The sequence below is a fragment of the Sinocyclocheilus rhinocerous genome, unplaced genomic scaffold (assembly GCF_001515625.1).
Source record: "Sinocyclocheilus rhinocerous isolate Xijiao unplaced genomic scaffold, SAMN03320098_v1.1 scaffold392, whole genome shotgun sequence".
Lineage (NCBI taxonomy): Eukaryota > Metazoa > Chordata > Actinopteri > Cypriniformes > Cyprinidae > Sinocyclocheilus > Sinocyclocheilus rhinocerous.
In genome coordinates this window covers 686,477-710,215 of record NW_015638990.1, presented here as the reverse complement: position 1 = coordinate 710,215, position 23,739 = coordinate 686,477, and the positions used below count along the sequence as shown (strand labels likewise).

Genomic DNA, 23,739 nt, shown 5'->3' with positions numbered 1-23,739 from the left:
TTGCCTGATTTGTAACTTACCCGCCATTTGTATTAGAGTAAAGAAACTTTTTGATATGTTTTTATGTTTTACATTGCAAACAATGGCTGTATGTTAAGCTGTAAGCTGTAAGGCCTTGTAAGATCAAAGTTAAAATTGAGCTTCTGTGCATTGTGTTGTTTGTGGCTGTGCTCTCGTTTTGTTCCAAATTGGCTGTGTACAAGTTAAAGTTAAATGATAGAGTTACTGTCTGATTTGTGATAACTGTTGAATGTTACAAAAATACAGCCCAGTACAAAATGCATTTTTATCCTCAGATTGTTTCTCAAAATAAATGTAACATTTTAAAATGAATCGGTGCTCTTTTTAAATACACAACATGTTTGTGGAAACTTGCTTGTTGGTTTGTTTTAAGTCATAAAGCCCTAACGCTGTGTGTGTATGAAAGAAGATGCATCAATTGCTATTGGCGGCATATAGTAGGAAGAGAAGTCATGTGATGACAGCATTCATGTGATCGAGGAAGAGGAGCAGCCCAGCGAATGTCACAAACACTTACTTGTTCCCTCAATTTACTAGAGACTCCATCCAGGCAAGTAGGCACTTTATTTCCGAACTTTTCTCTTTATGTTTTCTGTCTTGTTTGACAGGTCTCCTGTTCATTCTTGATCCAGGTCAGATCAATTTGGATTAGCAGTGACCTTCTAGACTAATCATACAGCAGTAAATCAGACCTCTTACACAACTGAGTGATGTGAGGAATAGAGAGATGTATCTGTATGTGACAAGACATCAGTAGTTTCATGCCTTGAGGAAAGCATTTCATTTGTAATGAAGGTCATGTTGAACTTGTTCTAAATTAATGCAGGAATCTTTTCTAGATATTTTGAAATTATCTGCTCTTCCATAGACTTAACTGTATGGTTCTGAAATTTAGTTTAGTACTAATCTTTTATTGATATAAAAATGTCATTTCTGTAGGCATCGATATCTGTGTACTGGATTAAAATGAATATTGTATAAATCGGTTGAAAGCTCACAGGTGTGTGTCTAATGCCACAAGGCTGGAGGATAACTCTGATTTCAGGCCTGCTGGCCACAGGCGTACATCAGTTTATGAGATCAGTCCATAAGCTCACATGACGCTGCACTGGTACACTGTGTCTGTCTCTCTCTCACACACACACACACACACACACACAGAGAGAGAGAGAGAGAGAAATTCCTGTGCTATTTTCAGATGTTCCGTGTGCAGGATTGGATAGAAAAGGGGTAAAAAAAAAAATTCTTAATTTTGTTACCTTCTTACCTTGTTACCTTCTTATCTTAAATCTTAATTACTCACCTTCATGTTGTTCCAAACCCGTGAGAATTTTGTTCATCTTCGGAACTCAATTAAGATATTTTTGATGAAATTCGAGAGCTTTCTGACGCTGCACAGAGAGCAACACAACTGACATGTTCAAGACCCAGAAAGGTAGTAAGGACATTGTTAAATGCTCTGTGCCTTGTATACAAGCAGAGAAATTAACACGTGTGGGTCGTTGTGTCTCAATTTCTCAAACTCAAGAAATTTTTGAATAAAGTCATTCTTTTTGGAAGTAACAAGTAACACCTAATTTACTTTCCTATTGCAAAACAAACAGAAAAGGTAACCAACTTTTTGCTTTCCATAAAAAGTTAGCTTGTTTGGAGTGTAATGCAATAATATAATATGTAATTTAGAAATAATTCTGCTCCTAATTCTGTTCTTTATTTAGCTAAGTTTTAATCAGTTTGTGTCCTCCTCTCAGGTCAGTATAGCAAGAATCAAGATGCAAACCATTCAGACAATAGAGATGCAGTTACCTGTCCTGCGAGAGAGTTTCCACTCCTCTCCCTTCAGAGAGAGAGTGAAAGAACGGAGGAAGAGCAGCCTGACAAATCTCATTAGAAGACAACAGCAACAGTTATTACTCCAGCAACAACAATCAGAATTACATCAGAAGCAACAGCTGTTCTCACCCTCACAGGGCCACACTGCACATGCTCAGTTGGTCCGCTCTTCCAGCAGCCCGTTATGTGACTTGGCAGAGCAAATAGATGAGCAAGAGAAAGTGAAAGAGATTGGGAGGCAGGGGGAGCTGTCTCTCAGACAGTCCTCGGCTACGGCGTCACAGCCTGCATCATCAAAGCAGCTGCTGCCGACGGTGAAGAGAGCGAGAGAGGGATTAGAGAGGGAGAGGGAGAAAGTGCAAGGGAGCGTGGAGAGGGAGAGAGGAGAGAAGAGAGAGCAGCACAGAGAACGAGAAAGTCAGTCCTTTCACACGCGTTCCCAGCATGGCCTGATCGCTAAAGGTGTTCGCCTTCTGAGGAACATGGGAAACCAGGAGGCCAAGCAGAAGAAGACCACTGTCACTACAGGAGTGGAAGGTGCTGGGAATGGGGCGAGCACCGAGGACCGAGACCATGAACATCTCAAGAAGATTAAGAAAAGTAAATTGTCGGGCGACTCGGGCAAGAAGAAATCCAAATCGGAAGGCTCCAGAGGTTCTGTATTTTCCAACATCCGTATCAGAAAGGGCCTCTCCCGGAAAGGGTTGTCCAAAGAGGATGTACTGGATGATGGGATTAGGATTAAGAGCATGGATGCTAACGACAGCAGCAATGGTGGAATATCGGGTGATGAGCTGGAGGGTCTCACGCCTGATAGTAAGCAACTCACGGCTGAAAGCAGGCAGTCAACTCTGGACACGACAGAAGATGATGCTGAGAGAGAGACTGAGGGATCAGGGTCAGATACAGATCTTTGCAGCTACCACTCAGCCGCCGAGGCCCAAGATCTGCTGTTGGATATCCAGAGGACTATCAGACAACAGCAGCAGATGGAGGGAGTTTCTGAGGGGCAAAACTGTAGTGGACAAGTAGGGTCTGAAGGCCAGACTGAGGTCACTCAGGGTCTTACTTGTAGTAGCCTTGCTTGTATTGGCGAACCAGAGAAGGTAAAAGGTGTATCTGCATCTGACAGCAAAGAACAAGATCTTAAATATAGTGGGGATACAGTAGAAGGGGTGATTACAACAACACTAAAGGCAGAATCAGGTGGCGAAGTGACTGATGTTGCAAATAAAGCTGAACGTTTGAGCAATTTGGCCATTGACTATTGCATTCAGGATAGTATCACTGACACAAGTAGTGTCCAGGATACAATATCTGTTACCAAATCAACCAGTAACTACAGTTTTCAGGATACTACAGCAACATCCACCTCCTATGAGAGTGCCGAGGAGATCCTGGAGAGTTCATCTCTATCGTCTCCTCTTGAAGAGTGTCATTACGGTAGCAATAGCCTGACTCAAAGCCTAGAAATCGGTCTCAATTCAAGAAATCAGACCAGCTCAATGTCCAAAATCAGCCGGATAATTTTCATCCCACAGAAGAGCATTAGTAGTGTAGAGCTGAACATAGAGGGTGATGGTCATGTAGAGGAGGTAGATCGAGAGTATTCCCACCAACAGAGAAGGAAAAGCAGTGCCGCGTCCATCACACAGTGGTCATCTGAGAACTTTTTAGGCTTGGGGTCACGACCACGTAGAACTTCCAGCGCTAACCTCAGGGTTAAACCTTATCCTACAGTACACACTTCTTACGTTAAAACGACCACCAGACAGCTCACATCACCTATAATATCTCCATTGACCACTCCGTCCCTAAGTCCAATGTGTCCTCGCAGGGTCGGCTTAGAGTTGGGATCAAGTCAGGGGTCATACAGAGCAGGAAGCTGGAGAGCACGGAGACAACGGTCCTGTAGCATTGCAGGTCCGGTGGGTTGTCATGAAGAATGGTGTGAAGCCATTCATGATCAATCAGAGCTTATTGATCATGGCTTCCAAACCCTCAGATGCAGGCAAACGCCATCCGCCTTTCCAGATGTGTTTTCAGGTAAGTCATTGTGTGTTTTGATTGATTTAATATCAATGTTCACACTTATAATCAAAAAGACCTGATGTCCAGACCAACAAAAAGATGCTGGAACATATCTTGGCAACACATACTCACTGTCACAGAAGTTCATAATTTTAAATGACTGATTCCATGAACTTTTAAGATGTGTAATTCCATGTCATAAGAGTTGGTTGCCAAGACATGGTATAAATCCCTTGTATTATTTTTCCATTCTTTAATCTGGTTCACTACCCTCAAAGTTTAGTGAGCAGTCAAAAAACATAAAATCTGGCTCTGAAAAATGCACACTGCACACATACCCACAATCCCACAGAAACACACACAGACACACGTTAGCTACTGGCTAAGAAAGCTCTGGCTTCTGCCTCACTGAATCAGAGTGCCACAGGAAGTCACTCAAATACACACTCATACAAAAGGACACACTGTTTTTTTTAAGTGGTGATGCATAGTGACTGCTCCTGACAATGAAGGTTACAGCAGGACAAATCAGATACGAAGGAATAGAAAAAGATAAAAAAGGAGGGCCCCACTTTATATTAAGTGGCCTTAACTACTATGTACTTACATCAAAAATTAAGTACAATGTAATAGTGGGTCCAAAAAGAGATATGGAGACTATTGGGGGCTATTGGGGTCCTGCCTTGATATGAAGCTAGCATCCATATCTAAATGTGTTTACAAAGCCTTGAAGACACTGAAGCATCAAATGCTTATTCAGCCAAAGGTTAAATGTCTTTGAAACGCAAAGGCACATTTGTGCTCTGAATATCTAGCTAAAATAATAGTATGTGTGGTTATATAGTTGTTTTTATGCTTTCTGATTAACACTAAAGGTGTTGTGTATTACAAACAACTTCCTGTTTAAACTGACTCCTAGACATATTAATTTGCATCAAGTTATTTGCATGCTGTTTTTATATAGTGCATGCATTTACTTGATGCTTCAAATAAAACTCTTGAATGGTTGAAAGTAAAAACTTGATCAAATTCAACAATTAGTTATTCCTGCAAGCATTAGCAAGCTGCTAACTTTATTTCTAGGTCAAATGAATCTGAGACAGTTGTGAGCTGAGCAAGCATAAAGCTATTTATTAGTCATTTTACATCCAAATTCAGACAGCACATGACAGAGTATGTAATAAGAAAATTAGAGTCATGTTTTGTAGGAAGAGTTTTTTTTCTCATCGATGTTACACAGAAATTGGCCTATTTACCAGGCTATGATGAAGACTCAGGATGAGCTATTGAGTTTGTGTCCATTTGATAAATGAGAGAGAGGAAGTTCAAGAGTATGCATGCTTGGGGTGGAGAAATAATTCTTTCAGAAACGTGCACACACATACACATCAGTTGACCAAATGAAAAGGCTCTACTTGATTCAGATGTGAAATGAATTATGAAGACAAAAGCTCCATAATTTCCACTTTATTCGTTTTCTGGTTCGAAGCATCACTGCCCCCAGACACTCAGTCAGGTCAGAGAAAAAAAAAGGATTTAGTGAGAAGTACATATACTGCAGCACAGAAGACCTCAGCAGTCATATACAAATGCAGCATTTTCACCTTCTATATTGCTTTGAATTTGAATCTTTTCAATTTCACTCTCTTACAGGTCGCTCTCTGTTCGAGAGGTGTCTAGTACAGTGGGGTTGTTCTGAAGATGACAGTGCTGCACAGGATGTTGAGAGATTCTGTTCCCATATTCTGGCTTTGGGGATTCTACAGCCTTTCAGTGACTGCATCAGGGAACCACCCACAGGAAGTGATGTTACAGATAAGCCCATTTTCAATGTATGACCATCAAAATTTTGTCTCTTTCATATTTTATCATGCACGACTTCACAAAATCATCATTTTTTTAAAATTAAAGCATCTGAGGAATTTATTTTATGACACTAAATTATCTTACAGTATATAGGGATAGTTCAACCCAAAATGATCATTCTGTCATCATTTACTCATCCTCATGTTGTTCCGAACCTGTGTGAATTTCTTTCTTCTGTTGAACACAAAAGAAGATATTTTGAAGAATGCTTGTAACCAAACGGTTGCTGGTAGCCATTGATTTCCATGTAATTTTTTTTCTTTATACTGTGGAAGTCAATGGCTACCAGCAATTGTTTGGTTACCCTTAAGATTCCAGATAACTTGCTAAAGTTTGCATGAGATGACATCAATCATGGGATCTTGAACTTTCTGTAATGAAACATAAACCACATTGAAATGCAGTTTTCAAGTGTACCAGATGTCTTTTAAGACCAATGTGTTTTCCAAATGTTGAAAATGACTAAAATCAAATAAATTAGTCTGTATGATTGAACATTTCAATCATACATTATTTAAATTAATATGATTGTCTATCAGACATATACACACTGGTTATAATGCAAAAAATTTGAATCCATACATAATCAGCACAGTTTTTAAGTCTTTAAGCTCAGCACTAAATTGCACGAGGAAGAAACAGAAAAGCTGTTGATGAGTGTTACTAAAAATGTGCCAGATTTCACACATTTTATATCACTTTGTTGAACAACCCACAGAGTTGACTCTGCCTGAGCAGATGTGAGATGAGCTCAGCAGCAGGGTAACTTTGTGCTGTTGTTTGAGACAGAGGAAGAGATGCACATTATGTATTTATTATCTCACGCATGAGAAAATTGTGAGATTTTGAGATTATTCTGCTACAACACACAAGGCATGTTGTGATGCAGTATGTTAGAGTGATATGCTAAAACATGCAACAATTTCATGTTTTTGTGCTCAGCCCAATGTGACCTGAATAGAAGGACTCTTTCTCTTTTTCTCTTTTGCTTCACCGGCCAAAGCAGATTTGTGTCTGCACAGATAAACATTTAACACTGCTTCTGCGACTTGCCCTTGCCCCTTTCTACGTCATCACACACATACACACTTAACCTGCTTTAGCAGTGTGAACAAACATATTCATGTTGTGTGAGTGTACAGTATATTTATAGACCAAGTACAGCACACTTTCACAAACACATGTAAATATGTGTATCGGGTGCTTAGGCACGCTTAAATGGACACATCTGCACGCATAAGCCATCTGACCGGGTTACGTAAGATGGGTCACATGCCCTCTGGTGCTGCTCCATCTGTGTATTCTTCTCTGTATGTAGCAAAGATCAGATTCATTATCCATTTCTATCCAGATATATGTATATTTTATTCCTATATGGTTTTTTTAGTGTCTATATTTTGCTGTTACCTATCTACAGTATATGACATTGGAGTCATATAATTCTCATTAAAGGGATAGTTCACCCAAAATGGAAATGTCGTTCCAAACCTGTAAGACCTTCGTTCATCTTCTGAACACAAATTAAGATATTTTTGATGAAATCTGAGAGCTTTCTGACCCTTCATAGACAGCAATACAACTGACATGTTCAAGACCCAGAAAGGTAGTAAGGACATCATTAAAATAGTCCATGAGTCAACCGTGTCAGTTGCATTGCTGTCTATGCAGGGTCAGAAAGCTCTCAGATTTCATCAAAAATATTTTAATATGTGTTCCGAAGATGAACAAAGGTCTTATGGGTTTGGAACGACATGAGGGCAAGTAATTAATGACATAATTTTAATTTTTATGTGAACTATCCCTTTAAGCATCATTCACAATGAAGATTTGAATTTGAATGAAGTGAAAATATCATTCTGTCCCAAAGTATTATTCCAAAGATGCTTAAATTCACAAAACACTCTTCTGGTCATTAGTTTAATCACCACTCTTTATTATTATTATTATTCTTATCCTAGAGCAATTTTATTTCTCTGAATCTGTTCAGACAAGTGTTTCTCTTGACCCTCGTCCAATCAGCAGTCATAATGTTTTAAAAAGGACAAAACAGCACAATAAAGGCATCATTAAAATATTCTCTATTACTTGTGCACTCTATTCCAAGTCTTCTGAAGTCATATGATAGCTTTGTGTGAGGAACAGACTACAATTTAAGTTTAATTTAAATCTTGCTATTACCATTCAGTTTCATTGTATGGCAAAGAGCAGCTTGGACATTCAAACAGGTTTCTAAAGGCATCAGTTGTGAGTGAATGATGACAGAATCTTCATTTCTGGGTGAACTATCCCTTTAACAAACACTGCTGCTAAGTGACTGAAATAACTTCACAATAACCCTGTTGTGCTGGTAGATAGCAGAGCATGACTTAATACTGTGATTTCACTGGCGGTGATTTCAAGAGGACAGCATAATGGCAGCATTATTGCCACTATTCACTTTGCCACATATCTTGACTGTTGTCTAGAGACAGATTTCATCATTTTGTTCAAATATTTGTCACAGACACACAGGTATGATGTAATAAATGCTGGTCTCTTAGCCAGTAACAATGTTTGTGTGTCAGAGCAGAAGTTCATATTGGTGTTTTGAATAGGGGCAGACTGATGATTGACAGGTAGAGCCATTAACAGAGTATACTGTATATCACACTGTATGAACACATATATACAGATGCACTCAGATATACACATTTTGCATGTAAAAAACTATAATTTTTGTTAATTTACAATAATGTATTAACCAGGAAAATGTGTACTGTGTAACAGTCAAACCTGTTATATCCAGCTTGTAAGGTTTACCTTTAAATGTTGTACAGTCATGCAGTGCAACTCTGCAGCAGGTTCACTGCATGCTTACGCAAACCCCCACTGATGTGAATGGACAGCCTCGGGGACAGCCTTTCAATCTGTATGTGTGAACATGCTGGCAGTGTCAGCAAGACAAAATGCTATGTATTCTTTCTGCTCTGGTCAGTGGCGCTGTTGTTCTCTCAGTCTGCCAGCAGAGGTCGTCCTTCACACAGCGCTGCCACAGAATGCTACATTTTTCTTACTGTCTAATCAGAAAAGCAGCCCCAGGAACAGAAGACTAATTTTAGATTCTTGTATGCAGTTTAAAACATTTCTTGCCATAATCAGCTGTTTTAATTCCAGCTCTCTGTTTCTTTCACACATACAGAAGGAGCAGCTGTATACCTGGGCTCCAATGGGACAGAATGAGATCAGAACACCTGGGCGGCTCCAAACAATGTGGCCTCCGAGTCCGTCCCCCACTGCTGCACAGCTGCAAGTATGTGAACAAATATAGTTTTATATGTCCAAAGAAGGAACTGATATACTATTATTGCCATTTTTATGATATCTGATGTATATCATGGTACTGAATGATTGCCATATATATGGTAGTTCTAAGAAAACCATGGAATCTTACATTTAGAAAAATATGGTGCTATGTCCAAAGTTAATATCATCCTTACTAAACATCTTGGAATTATCATGAAGTATTATGTAAATACCACGGTACGTGAATTTCAGCACTATGGTTTATCTCAAAGTACCCTATTATTACCATCTAATACTGTACCATCACTTTACCATGGTGACACCCTAGTGCCTTTTATACAGTGTGGGTAACAAAAACTTCCCGTGCTAGTACCATTATTTAGGCATTTTGATGGTATTATATTTTTGAACATGGTACCATGTTAATACTGTGTTTTTGGAAATGTTATATGATAAAATGATGGTATTTATTTAAAGTATATTGGATTACCATTTAAAATTTATAGTGTATGAATATGGTAATCATTCAGTACCATGCTAAATATCAACTTCAAAATGTATAATACCATGTTTTTGGAAATTTTGATGGTACTATGTTTTTTGAACATGGTGGCATGGTAGCCTAATAATACCATGTTTTTTTACATGTAATATGGTAAAATCATGTTATTATTTGAAGTACCTTGCAGTACAATGTGAAAACCATTGTGTATGAATATGGTAATTATTCAGTACCATGTTAAATACCTTGGTATTACCATCTGATTTCATTGCTGTACCCGTGTAAATTTTTATTAGACCTGTGTGTAATCAAACATGCATTTGCTTTTCTGTATCGTCCATGAATGTGCATGTTTGTGAGTGTAAACCCTTAGCTAGTTTTAAATCATTCTCCATCAGGTTCAACACCCTTACATTGCTAAGAAAGTATTTTAGCACCTAACAAGCCATACATCTCTTTAGCGTTGCTATGAGACCTTCAGTAAACAGCATCCTAACAGCATTTAACTTGATCTAAACATCTGTCCAGCAGGCGCAGTGCCTGCCATTGCGTTTTAAGATCCACCATGTTTGAATTCTGAATTGATAAATGGCCACTTGCATTCCAATGTTCAAAGCACACACGCAACACCTTATGTTACAGCTTATTCCTCATGTTTCTGATAGGAATATTCTTTAATGTGATTCAGAATGCAGACGTCTTCGCAATTGGAACTGGCTTTACTGCCCTCTAGTTCTTGTGTTGACATTTTTGCAGAACATGTCTTTTTTACAGTGGTACTTGTAGTATTTAACATATATTATGGCCTGTAACACATTTGACCATATCAAATCGCATGAAGGAACTTCTCTGGCTACTAATGACTCTAGAATTCCTGAGGCCTGGAAGTTTGGAGCCAAAATTTTCCAAGCCTCCCTGGCTGTAGAAGAGGGTTTTGTGAATGAAAGCATCCCCCAAACCCATGTCAGTCTGACAGGGCCCAACATGTAACCAGACTCCATGTGTGTGATATGTTCTCCGTTCCCCCCAACCCTTCACACAGACCCACACAAACTCTTTGAAGCCGTTTGAAGCTGTGTAATAGAAAGGCACAAACCCTTCCCTCTTCATTCCCAGAGACTCTGCGGCTCGCCTTTTAGGAGTCCTCAGAGACAACTTCTGGAGTCTAGACTTGTTGGACTTCCTTGACCCTCGCTGCCAGATTGTATGTGTGCGTGACGAAGTTTGTCTCCGTATGTTGTGTGTGTGTTTATCACCGTGTTTGTGTGTTCGCCAAGTGCATCCCTTGTGTGTTGTGTGCTGATTTTTACACGCTGGCTGTGGTGGTTCATTCATTTCCCTGGGTTCGCTCTCTTCCCTTTATCCAGGAAGCACCGCTACGTTTTCCCGATCAGCCAAAGTGCTTTTATTGACTTGTGGGATGCCACATGTGTGCCTGGTCTGTGTTATTAAGAAACACGGCCCCTTACTCACAAACACACACTCACTCATACCATTCCTCAGAAAACTGGGTCTCGAAGGGGAAACTAACATCCGCTAAAACAAGGCACTAACTCATGCAAGTACGATCGCATGTGACAGGAGGTGTCTGTGTTTTTCATTCCATGCTGCTGTTTCTTTTTAAAGATGTGAAGTCTCTCTTTTCTGTGTCCTGCTCTCCACAGGATGGATCCACGGGGCAATCTGGAATCGTTCTGGAAGGAACTTCCGTTTCCATTCAGGAGCTAGAGCGAACAATAGAAGAATTACTTGTGAAAATATCAGATATGGAAAAAGACAATGTTTTGGATGGCACAAAGCTTGGAACAAGGGATCGAGAAGTGGGTAGTTTCAATCAAACTATTAAACAGACTAAAGTAAATGAACAACGAGTTAATTCAGCCATTCAGACCTCACCTGTCGAGGAAGCCTTTAAACTTCCAGTGCCTTTATCAGACCAATCACATACTCCCAAATTAAGTGACACCGCTACTTCACCATTTGGTTTGCCCTATACCTGTAGCTGCCAAAGAACACAGGAAATCCCACCCCCTGCACCACCACTACTTCCTGTTGTTTCAGGTTTCCCGACACCTTCAAAACAAGATGCATCAATACCTCCACCTCCTCCACCTCCACTCCCAGATACGACTCAGCTCCATCTGCCTTTCCCAGGTACGACTCCAACCCCTCCACCTCCACTTCTAGGTATGGCTCCTCCCCATCTGCCACTCACGGGTACAGCTTCTTCCTCTCCACAACCTCCACTCCAATGTATGGCTCTGCCCCCTCCACCGCCTCCGCTTCCAGATATTGTTCCACCACTTGCACCTGTGGGCATGGCTCCACCTCCTCCTCCACTCCCAGGCATGGCTCCACCCCCTCCACCTCCACTCCCAGGTATGGCCCCACCCCCTCCTCCTCCACCACCTCCTGGCTGTGGACCTCCACCTCCTCCTCCTCCACCTCCTGGCTGTGGACCCCCACCACCCCCTCCTCCACCTGGTTTTGGGCCACCACCACCCTTCGGTCCCCCTCCACTCTTCATGGGGTTGGTGCCGTCTAGCATGGCTCAGGACTCCATCCCCCTGAAGGCTGTCATCGAGCCTCCACGGCCCATGAAACCACTCTACTGGACACGGATTCAGCTACATGCCAAAAAGTAATCACATGCCTCGTTGATTGAATGCTGCATGTTTTTGCAATGCGTATACTGAATGCTTGTTTCACCTTATTTAAATTCAGCCAAGGCTTGATTATGATCACACATGCGATAAGGCAAACTGATATTTTTATTTCCCTCGCTCATAGGGATGCCAAAAGTGCCCTGGTGTGGGAAAAGGTTCAAGAGCCATCAGTAGATTTTGACGAATTTGTGGAGCTGTTTGCCAAAAGCGCAGTCAAGGAAAAGAAGAAACCTATCTCAGATACCATAACAAAATCAAAGGCCAAACAGGTAAGAGGACTTTACTATACTCCCATTGATTAAAAACACTGGGTCCAGGACATTTTTGGATGTCCCAACAAGTAGTGGACCGTAGTAGGCCCCCCTCGTCTCAGCTCCCAGGACAACATTCCTGGTTGTCTTTCCTTGAAGATAACTCTGCCCAGGCTCCCACCTCACCACACACAAAACCATTAACACTGATTTCACATGCACAGCTTGTGAATCAGAGCCTTACAGACATTCAGTAAATGTTATAAGATTTACTTAATGTTCCCTCAACCAAAGTGTGACTATGAGGCTCTTTGATAAGATTGTTTACCATCAGAAACAACCCAGGCATCTACCACATCTGAAGCTAATCTCGCTCTCTCTCTTCCTCTCTGGCAGTGGTGTGAAAATTAGTCACTGGTGAGAGTTTTGTGGTTCCTTTGTCTGGAGTCATGCAGATTTCTGATAACAACCCACTGCTACACAACAAGCACATTACAAACTGCATCACACAAACTAATGTAATTGTCTTGCAGCTGTGTTCTTCAACTATGAATTATGTACGGATATTCTGTGCAGTAATCAAGAAGATCATTAAATTTTTTCTTAAGAATTAAATACATTTATTCAGCAAGGATGCATTAACTTGATCAAAAAGACATTAATAATGTTCAAATAAATGCTGTTCTTTTGAACTTTCTATTCATCAAAGTATTCTGAAAAGAAAGTATCACGGTTTCCACAGAAATATTAAGCAGCACAACTGTTTTCAACATTATTAATAATAGGAAATGTTTCTTGAGCAACAAATCAGCATATTAAAATGATTTCAAACGGAACATGTGACATTGAAAACTGAAGTGATGGCTACTGAAAATTCACAGGAATAAATTACATTTTCAAATATTTAGAAATAAAAAACAGTTATTTTAAATTGTAATAATATTTCATAATATTACTGTTTTTACTGTATTTTTGATCAAATAAATGCAGCCTTGGTGAACATCAGACTTTGAACTGTCTTATATGTACAGTATATATATTTATGTGTACCATCATAACACCATGTTTTTGGAATATTTAGCATGGTGATACCACGTTTTTTCAGACATTTACCATGGCAATACCAACCTCTGGGGGGGGGGGAGGTTTTAATATGAACACATTTTGAGAATACACAGTGGTATTGTCTACAAATAGGATAAATAACAAACTGGATTTTTTTTAACATGCAAATATTGAGAAATTCTGAGACTTTTGAAAGTTTTCTGTGTACCATGGCAATACCAACCTCTGGAGGAAAAAAAGTTTTAATATGAACACGTTTTGAAAATACACAGTGGTATTGTCTACAAATAGGATAAATAACAAGCTGGATGTTTTACCATGTAAATATTGAGAAATTCTAAGACTTTTGAAAGTTTTCTGTTTGCTCCCTCTCTCTTTCTCTCTCTGGTCTGTAAGATATGAGGAATGGGGGGGGGTCTGTATTGAGTTAAAACCCACAACCCTCAAACCACCAGCCAACCCAGCGACTCCAGTCAGCCTAGTGTGGTCATGCCACACTTTATATGTGTGTGTGTAAGAGAAAGAGAGAGAGAGTGTGTGTGTGTGTGTGTGTGTGTGTGTGTGTGTGTGTATGCATTAGATAATCTCTTCAGCATTATTCACAGAACAGTTGCTTTAGGCTTACAGTTCGCACAGATCAGTCAAAATTAAAGTGCTAATATAATCAAATCCCCTTATAATTAATGTGCATTAGATGTATAAATTAAAAACAACTGCCCACAGCTCCATTTGAGCCCACATAATCATGTTAATTTTATGAATCATATTCATTTTACGGCCCATTGCTCTGGTAGTAGTTATCTGGTCCTTTAGCTAGTTACTGTACGACCGCCGAACCGCCATCCTCCCTCATACAGCGACATCCACGCTTCCCACCGAAATGGTGCTAAAGTATGGAATCAATTCTCATTGGTCGGTAAGCGTCTGGTTTGAGATCCAGCTCATCACAAGCATTAGTGTGTTTCCCACATCATTAACGTAGCACAGCACTCTGCAGTCGCGCTGTGTTTAGTGGTCATGAGCCCTGTGGAGATAATGAGAGCCAGTGGATAATGATCACACTTGGCCGCCATCACGCTTTCAAGTGTGGCCTGTACTAGAAGGTTTTCACGACTTCAAATTCTTTCCAACAATCAGAATTAGCATGTTGTTAACAGGCAGTCGTGAAAGAAGATATGTTTGCGAGCGCACTCAATGTATATGAGGAAAACTACAGGAAAACTAGTAGAGTAGTTTTTTTATCAAGTATTTTTATCTTGTTTTTTAGTATAAATATCACAACCTCTAAACATTCATAAATCAAGATACATTTACTTGAGTAGTAAAATGACTTAAGGTATTAAATCTTGTTTTCTAAAAAAAAAAAATAATTAAGTCAGTTTAAAAAGATTATTTTTCTTAACCCACTGACAAAGCATAAACTTGCTTGTTTTTTTTTTTCAGAAAGCAAGACTTAATATCTTGTATTTTGATTTTTTTATATATATATTTAATACAAAAAAGGCAAAAAATAAAGAACTTTTTTTTTTTTTTGCAGTATGAAAAGACTATTATGTGAGGTATCCCATGCACCCACACACAACTTAATTGGAAATGTCTGATTTGAAGGGGCTGTCTGAAAGTGTCAAAATCTAACTTGGTTTAATATGACTAGACAGGTCTGTCATTTGCATAATTACTGTGGTGTTCCTTGGCAGAGCCAGAAACTGGAGAAAGTAAAGTTATTTTGATATATGTGGATGCTACGCATGAAAGAATGAGAGACGAAGACCTCTCCATAATACCATATGAGGAAACAGTCATAAATACTCATATTTTGGCTTTGTTTTTGGCTTCCTTATTAGGCCAAAGTACCTCTGTGTGCTATTCAATTTATGAGGGCAGCTAGATGAAATACTGTTTATGTATTTTTGTCACCAGCAATAATATTCAGGGTAAACTGCGTTTAAATAATACTAAGTATAAAGTGGCTGATGTTTTATAACAGTAACAAAATATACCTTCTCTCTCTCGCTCTCTCTCTCTCTCTCTCTCTCTCTGTCTCTCTCAGGTTGTCAAGCTGCTGAGTAACAAACGTTCTCAAGCGGTGGGGATTCTGATGTCCAGTCTTCATTTAGATATGAAAGATATTCAGAATGGTGAGCTTATTAATTAAATTATTATTTTTGTTTGTTAGAGTCTTGATAGTGTGTGTTCGTAGCTATACTTATGAGACCCACTACTCCTCTGAGAGATTCTGCTCAGCCTCCTGTCAGCATGTGACCTCTCTAAGAGGGGAAATAGGATGCCACAGCCAATTAAGAGTCATTGTTCGGTGCTGTTTATACAGTTACTGATTGTGTTTGAAAGCTGGAGGGAGTGTGGTTGGTTGCGTTTCAGGGTTCAAGAATAGGTTGATACTGTAGATCTTAATGGATGTGATGATTAGAGCCGCATCATCTTTCTTGTTGTGTTTTGTTCTTTTCCTATAGTTACTGTTTTACTCTGCTTTTGCATAAAGCCTCAATGTCCTTTTTCTCTGCTGAAGATATTTCCTCATCTGTCTCTGGGGTCTTTTTCTCTCTAATTTGTCTCTGTCTATCCCTCTTATTGCTGTCATCACTCTACCTGCTCATTCATCCCCTTGAATCGAGTATAAAGGAAATAATGCCTTTTTAATAATTTCTTCTCATCACAGGTTTTGGAATGTTAAACCTGTCTCTCAGCACCTAGAGCTATCTAGAACTCTTGATTGTGGATTTTGTTAGTTGGCGAAGGAGTCACTGTAATAGAATGCATAGGGAAAAGCCAAAACACTGCGATACCTACAGTAATTGGTAAAAGTAGAAACATTTTCAGAAGAGTTTATTATATCGCATATATATCTTCAGATTGTCTACACACATCTTTTGTCCCTTTTTCATCCATATATCTCAGATGACCTGTGTGTTTCTTGAGTTAAATTAAATAAACTTACTTGTAAAAAGCAAAAAGAGTAAATGATGTTAGTCATTCACTCAATTGATTCATTGGTAACGCTTTAGATTACAACCCGCAAAGAACTACGTACGTATACTGAATTTACGGTGTATGTTTCTGTAATTATAGTGTACCTATAAAGAACGTACGTGTAGGTATAAGGGAACAATGTGTTACGTTTGGGTAATAAGGGGGCAACAACCAGATATGCAACCTGCAAAGAACTGCGCAAGTAAACTGAAGTTACAGCGTAACTTTTTTGTAGTTATAGTGTACCTATTCAGTACCTCCGTGTAGGTATAAGGGCATAATATGCGAAGTTTGGGAAATAAAGGGGTAACAACCTGTAAAATTACAAATCATTTATACTGTAAGTATTTTGAAACTAAGTGGTACCTATTCTAATATTACGTGGTATGTATGGCCTAAACAACAATCTTATGTTTGGGAATGATTTAGAAAGACGATATATACTTTTTATAATTTTATATTGGTATTCTATTATAGGCCTATAGGTATTTTTTAACCATGGGGTACACATTCTATTATTAAAGGATGGACATGACGGAGATTACTGAACAACAAAACTGGACATCTAGTGAAATGAGTTAACGAGTTTCTGCTATGATTTATAATTCACGAGTCTACTTACCTTATGAAAGCTTATTCGTCGATTTCAGCAACTTCACACCAGCAACTTCTCAACACCACTATCACCAAATAACGTTGCATGATATACCATCAAGGTTCAACGCAGCTTAAAACAAGTTTACCTCTTTCCAGCTGTTCGCAGTTGTGAGAACATACTCGGACAAAACCCTCCAGTTTTAAAAGAACACATTCCAGTCAGTTTCAAAAATCTCTCTCCTCTTCGTTTCGATTAGTTTTCTTGTATTTTCTACACATATTCCTGTCATGAGCGCTGCAAACAGGATAGACTCGTCTCATGTGCCATTCCAGCTGTTTCAAGTTCCGCTGTAAATACTGTTTACTTACGCAGTACATTGCGGGTTGTAATCTAAAGCTTTACCGATTCATTCAAACACACTGATTCGTTCAGGAATTAAACTAGTCTTTATGAGTGAGTCACTGAGTCTTTTATTCAAAAGATTCATTGTGATTCACTGATTTGTTGTTCAATTCGATTTCAGAGCAAACATGGACCCAAAAAATGGTTACTTATTAGTACTGTTCTAGGATGGAAAAATTGAGAATTCCTCAACAATATATTTTAGCAGTGTTTATTTTTAATCATTCATTAGTTAACAAGATCCAGAAACTTAAGAAAGCAAAGCTATTTTGATATACAGTATATGTGGATTTTATGCATGAAATAAACGTGAAGGAGACCTCTCCATATATTATATTATATTATATTATATTTATTATATTATATTTATTATATTATATTATATTATATTATATTATATTGTGATAATTTTACAGGTTACATTCATGAGCCAGTAGTTGGCAACAAATTACAGATTAGATGAGTGAATCACTTTATTAGTGAGTCACTGAATCCTTTACTCAAAGGATTTGTTGTGATTCATTGATTCATTCAGGAACACCACTGCCATGTTGTTTGATTCAGTTTGATTTCTTAGAAAAATGGAACCAAAAAATATTATTTTTTTAGTATCAGGATGGATAAATAGTGTATTCTTCAGCAGTTTATTTGTAGCATTGTGTACTTTTTAGCCATTCATTGGTTAACAGGCGGCAGACAAGCTGTATTCTGTTTTCTTTCAGTAACATTTTTTTCATGCATAATTTCCCTCCGGTCTAATCCACTGTAACAACAATCCTTTGTTAAATTCTATTTTTCTTTCTTCATTTTAATGAATCAGCAAAGCTGGATGCAGTTTTAAAAACCACATCACATTATGTGAACGGATACCTAATATTACACACATGCACACACATCCTCAGTTAGACTTTAAACTGCCGGCATTTGAAGACATTTTTACTGGCTCTTTGAGAATTTATGGGCACAGTCCCCATCTATTATGCAGCTCAGTACCCACAATTCAGCACTGGTTGAGTCTCATTGGGTCTCGCTGCAATTCCGCCCATTGCAGAGGCCAGTATATTTGGCCAGAGTAAACCACCAAATAGAAACAAACAGTTTCTCTGACAGAGCTATTTACCCAGAATCAATACATTCCTCAACATCACGCTTCACCACACTGACCTGGATCAGGCCCTTTGAGGAACTAGGAAAGAATTTCGTGAATTGGTTTAATTTCAGAGTTTAAAGGTTCATGCAAAGTTATGAGGCATTTATTACAGTTAGTAGAGAAGATGTTGCCTGCCTGTCTCTCTTTTCTTTCATTATTCAATTATCAGCCAGCAAACAACATTAAAAACACTCTTCTCAAGATTATTAAGGAAACTAAACCTAATCTAGTGCAACTCCTTGGTGGATTCTCACTGAATCGCTCCCTTTGTGTCAACTTTCTTGTTTCCCTCAGCTGGTTTTCATAAGATCTCATGTTTGAGCCTGAAAAACACTCCTACATGATTGACTAGAGCACAGGCAGCTCTTGCACAAACACACTTGGTGACAGGCCTTTGATTTCTACCCATAACAGTCTCAAAGTTTCACAAGTCAGCTCAGAGTTTGTGCGTGTGTGAGATTGGATTCATCGGCGTGTGACGCCGACCCCCTCCGGACGATTTGTTTGTTATGTTTCTTCAGTGACTCACACTCAGTTGTTCTGCAGCGCCGTCTGTTTGGGTCTTCTGAACTGTCACAGGACATTGTTTTGTGGAAACATTCTGAATCATGGCAGCGATCACAAAGAAAGCAAGCAGAAAACATATGTGCACAATCCCGTTCTAAAATAAAATCCTTCCTTCTCTTCTCATTGTTAGCCAAACATTGTGCTGTTTTATCCTTAGCAGTGTTTAGAGAGAGAAGGTGGTGTGTGTCCATACAGCTGAGGAATTGCAAACATGGTAGCATTCGTTGTGTATTTTCTTTTGTCTGGTTGTGTTCGTTTGGAAGATAGTAATTATGGATGCTTGGCACGAACTGAACATTGTAAACCTGCTAGGAACTATGAAACTGCTTGGAGAAAAATGTTTGGCCTATGAAATATGTAACAAGAGCAGTTACAGAAATGTAGTGCAGTTCAAACCTGATCCATAAGCTACCATTTTTCACTTAACCCAAGGTTGCTTCAGGGGAATTCCTCCTGTAATAGGTGTTATTTGGATAAAAGTGTCATCTAAATGATGAGCTATATAACAGTAAGAGTGAGTGAATTTCAGGTGATTATAGTCATTGGGGTGTAAGACGTATAATTGCGTTTATTGTTTCAGAAATGTGAGAATCTTTACTCAGACACTCCTACTATAATTTCCACTGAGCCTTTCTGTTTATATCAAAACAAAAGATCTCTGAATGAGCTTAGATATTATTATTATTATTATTATTATTATTATTATTATTATGTGTGCTGCTCACATTAAGTTGTTCTGCAGTGCATGATATATGATATGATATGATATATGACATGATATGATTTGATATTTTTAAATTACTATCAAATTTCTTTTTAATGCTAAACACATCTTTTGAATTCAAATGTCCGTTTTATAATAATATAAAGAATAATCAACAACAACAATAATAATAATAATAATTAATGTTGACAAACAAATGCTTAACACATATTTAGAACAAATGTCTTTATAATAATAATAATTATATGAAATACATTATTATTATTATTATCAAATCATATAAAATATTTATTATTATTATTATTATTATTATTATTATTAAAATTTCTATTTATTATTGACGAACAAATGCTAAACAGATCTAACTTGAGCTCAATGTCCGCTACATACAAAGTCAAAAAATTCAATGCAAACAACACATTAAAATATGTAATTCTTTGGTATCTCTAATGCAGAGACTATAACTAGCCATACAGTATGAAAACTTTGTTGTGCTGATTGCTTTTTTTCTACAAACTTTTGAAGCTTTCAAAACGGTCTCTCCCTCAGATTAAAGCAAGCCCACCACACTAAACTACTTGCATCAGTTATTTGGGGAAGCACAGAGCACATCCCTGGACATCAAGAGACAAATTCTTTGTTTGTAGACTTTGTTGTGGGGGTGTGGGGATTACGCTGTTGTTGTTTGTGTATGTGGTGATTGGGGTGTCGATCTGGTGGGATGCTGTTGTCAGGTTGATGACAGGTTAAATTACCCAGTCATAGATCGTGCATACTTTTTTCACTCTCTTTCTCTCTCGCTCTGTCATGTGTTTCTTCTCCCCATCTCTTTTAAGGCTGTAGTTGCTCTCTTTGATATCTTTCTTCCATAACAGGAGTAATGCTTTGCTGTCTGTCTCCATTTTCTGTCTGTGCATTGGCAAGATATGGATGTTTTTGTTATTCTTTCTTGTGCGGTTTATGGAACGCGCCAATGATCAATTTCTCAATTCCCCAAATGACTGAACACAAAAAAGTTATCCCATAATAGCTCTATTTAGCACAGAAAAAGTGTTCAGTCTAGCCAGCTCAATAACAGGCCTGCTAGAGATTCAAATGCTTTTATTATGTAAAAGCAAATAAATGTTTGGTGCTGAGTAAACTTTTTTTTTTTTTGATTGTTAGATTATATGATCACCCATGCCCAAGATTAAAGACTTTTTTTTTTTTACTCTTTGAACAGTTAGTTTGTATTGTCCTGTGTGTTACTATTGAACCATGTAAGTTTAAATTGTATTTTTTCACAAGAAGTTTTACTGTTCATGAAAGAAGTCTCTCATGCTCACTAAGGCTGCATTTATTTAATCAAAAATACAGTAAAATGACTGTATAGTTTATTATAATTTTAAATAACTGTTTTCAGTTTTTCTGTATTTTAGAATGTAATTTATTTCTGTGATGGATGAATTTTTAGTTGCCATAACTCTAGTCTTGAGTGTCACGTGATCCTTCAGAAATCTTTCTAATATGCTGATTTGGGGCTCAAGAAACATATAAAACGTATTAGCAATGTTGCAAACAGTTGTGCTGCTTAATATTTTTTTTAATGGAAACCATGACACATTTTTTTTTTTCAGGTTTCTTCGATGGGAAAAGAACAGCATTTATTTGAGATAGACATTTTTGTAACATTAAAAATGTCTTCACTGTCACTTTTCATAAATTTAATTCATCCTTGCTGAATAAAAGTATTTATTTGTATATATATACTTTTTTAATATTTTTTATTAAATTAAAACAAATATATAAAACTATATTATTAAGTAAATTAAGATATTATTTAATATATAAAATGTAAACTTGTTTTGATTTATGGGCACCTTATCATTTTGATTATGAATTCATGAAAGTATGAATTACTATTAGTTTGGTATTATTGGAAAAATGTGATTTGGCATTTTACTCCTTTGGAAAATATATTATTTCAAATTCCCAGACAATTGGCAAGTGGTAGGCCTACTCATAGTTTTTCTCAGCAGCAGGGACTTCAGTTAAAATCTTTGCCTGAGAAATCATTTGAACAGATCTTGAGTCCTGATTGGTCGATCATTGATGGATTTTTCTTCTCTCTTTCTCTGTCTGACAGCCATCTTGAACATGGACTGCACCGTGGTGGATCTGGAGACGCTCCAGGCGCTGTATGAAAACGTAAGTGTCACAACATGACAAGACGTGACAGTCCAGATAAGCAAATGTGATGAATCCTGACATTTCTTATGAAGCATGAATTCCATAAGTGATCATTTATCATATCATTAAACTCTTAAACCTCTCAGAACTGGACAGGATATACCCTAAGATCTTGGAGCTTTGCTTTGACGCGGTCCGCTCCAAAAGAGAGCCGCGGAAATGTGTGTTAAATACCAAAACAAACATGCAGGCCACAAATGCCGCTGGAATGAGTAAGGTTTACCATGGAGCCGGGGTGCGTGTCACTGTCTGAGGGAAAGAGAGAGAGGAACAAGACGACTGTATAAGACAGACATGCAGACATGGAACTGACGACAGACAGGAAGACAAATGAAGAGGATGAAGTTTCCCCCTCAAAGAATGAAAAGAGGACAGTTCAAAAAAAGAAGCTTTGAGATTTGTAGCTTATGTAACTTATTGGCAGTTATAGACTACGTCAGTTTGACGTGGCAACATAAATCAAACCTCTTTCTTGGAAGATCTTTGACTCACTTTTAGACAATTGGCTGCTATTTTCTTTCATTCTTTAAGTGTGTGGGTGCTGATGAGTTTGCACATTATGATCGCCATGTGCATTGCAGCAACAGTCATAAATCTTGCTGTCAGCACTAGAGCTCCTTTACATGTTTTCTGTATGCGAGTGTGTGCCGCACGTCATTATGATGAGATAAAGACAGGGCATCATAGCCACACATCATCTTAAGACCTACAAGATGCCAGAACGTTCCTCACAGGTCTGATAATTATTTCAAAACACTTCATATGTTGGCACTTTTCTTGTGATTTTGCTCCATGTATCATTTTGAGAATATGTAAAATTTTATAATATCTTTCATATTTATATATAGTTGTTCATGAAACTGATTAAAAAGAATAATTTATATTTACAATCAAAATACAAAATATGAATATTATACAAAAGTGCAGTTGTTGTATTTAAAGCCACACTGTTTTTTTTTTGTTTTTTTTCAGAATAACTATATGAACAGATACACTCTGATAAACCTGTGATTTGATTTATTTTTTAGAGGTGTAGGGACAGATTTTGCGGGAAACTGCATACAAACATCGTTCACCTGTGTGTGTCACATCTGTAAAGAGAGAAAAGTAGCTCTGGCTGTGTGTCGCATGAAGCTAAAGTTTGTCACAACAAATGGCAAAAATTGACCATTAATTATTTAGAGCGGTAGATCTCCAGTAATCATCGGTTGTAAAAACAGAAAAAAACAAACAAACAAAAAAACATTATTTTTCCAACCGCTGTCCGAACCACATACATTCGCGCAGAGCCGAATCACAACCAAAACAATGTTCTTCCGCAAGATGCATGCAGTTTTATTTTTCAACCACTAGAGGGCCAAAAGTCACATAGCCTCCTGACTACCAGGAAAAAACAGTTTTGTGAATTTAGTATTTTGACATGTCATTACATTGTTTAGAGCATAAGAAAAAATTTTTTTTCTCTATTCATTTGTTGTGTCTCCCAAAATGTGTAATAAACATGCATGCAGGCCACAAACACCGCTGTTATAAAGTAGTCCTAGTGTCCTCTACAGTGGACAAG

At 38.1% G+C, this 23,739-nt stretch overlaps 1 protein-coding gene across 2 annotated transcripts in view; it reads left to right on the top strand.

The window, feature by feature from the left end:
* The first annotated feature begins 1,793 nt into the window (after nt 1-1,793).
* Nucleotides 1,794-23,739, top strand: part of LOC107750852 (formin-2-like) — a 33,230-nt gene continuing 11,284 nt past the window's right edge. For both annotated transcript variants that reach the window (XM_016566399.1, XM_016566400.1), the window contains exons 1-7: nt 1,794-3,900; nt 5,539-5,717; nt 8,930-9,040; nt 11,200-12,176; nt 12,326-12,470; nt 15,568-15,655; nt 22,072-22,133. In XM_016566399.1, the coding sequence (XP_016421885.1) occupies nt 1,794-3,900; nt 5,539-5,717; nt 8,930-9,040; nt 11,200-12,176; nt 12,326-12,470; nt 15,568-15,655; nt 22,072-22,133 (3,669 nt within the window). The remainder of the gene's footprint in view (nt 3,901-5,538; nt 5,718-8,929; nt 9,041-11,199; nt 12,177-12,325; nt 12,471-15,567; nt 15,656-22,071; nt 22,134-23,739) is intronic.